Raw genomic sequence first — 674 nt, 5'->3', positions numbered from 1 at the left:
CGCGCCACGCGCCCCCCACCCCGTCCCGCCCCACCCCGGGACCCCGAGGCAGCTCCTCACCAGACCATAGTGCTTTCCAACACCATCTTGCCACCTTCCTCCCTCCCAGACCGCTTCCCTTAGACTGCCTAACAACAACTTCTCTCATTGGCCCAGTGCTCACCACCAATCACAGGCCCCGCTCGGCGAGCGGCTTCCGCCTCCATCCTCCACGTTGCATTCTGGGATTGTAGGCGCAGCCAAAATGGAATTCATGCGGGACGCCGGGCCGAAGCAACACACAAAAAGAGGGCAAGCTTTTGCCGTCCCTGTCATGCAGGCTCTCTGGTTGAGTTCTCTGCCGGGTGGTCTACGAGAAGCAGCGAAGGAACCTTTGAAATTGCTGTGGATGTGTCTGTCAGCATCTTAATTTTTAGAAAGTGGTGCGATGGTTAATGACGTTCCAGCTCCGTCAGTTCCCCATAGCGCTCTGTGCACCTAAACCACCAAGCCCTTAGCCTCCTAAGTTGAATGTGTATTTCTTTCTCCCATTTAATTAAAGGCAGGAAAAGTGTCTTAATCTTTGCAGTCACTAAGCCTAGTACAGAGCCTGACACATGGTAAGTGCCCAGAAAAGGTTTGACAAATCAGTCCTTTTAACTAATCTTATAAAGAATGGGAGACAAACTAGTAAA

At 52.2% G+C, this 674-nt stretch overlaps 1 protein-coding gene across 1 annotated transcript in view; it reads right to left on the bottom strand.

The window, feature by feature from the left end:
• The window catches only part of PSMD4 (proteasome 26S subunit ubiquitin receptor, non-ATPase 4), a 9825-nt gene extending 9689 nt beyond the window's left edge, over positions 1–136 (bottom strand). Inside the window, exon 1 of the mRNA XM_077772540.1 lies at positions 61–136. Coding sequence (XP_077628666.1) covers positions 61–86 — 26 coding nt within the window. The 5' untranslated portion in view covers positions 87–136. The remainder of the gene's footprint in view (positions 1–60) is intronic.
• Positions 137–674: the final 538 nt, after the last annotated feature.

The sequence above is a fragment of the Crocuta crocuta genome, unplaced genomic scaffold, assembly GCF_008692635.1.
Source record: "Crocuta crocuta isolate KB4526 unplaced genomic scaffold, BGI_CrCroc_1.0 scaffold415, whole genome shotgun sequence".
NCBI classification, from domain to species: domain Eukaryota; kingdom Metazoa; phylum Chordata; class Mammalia; order Carnivora; family Hyaenidae; genus Crocuta; species Crocuta crocuta.
This window is presented reverse-complemented; position numbering and strand designations above follow the sequence as displayed.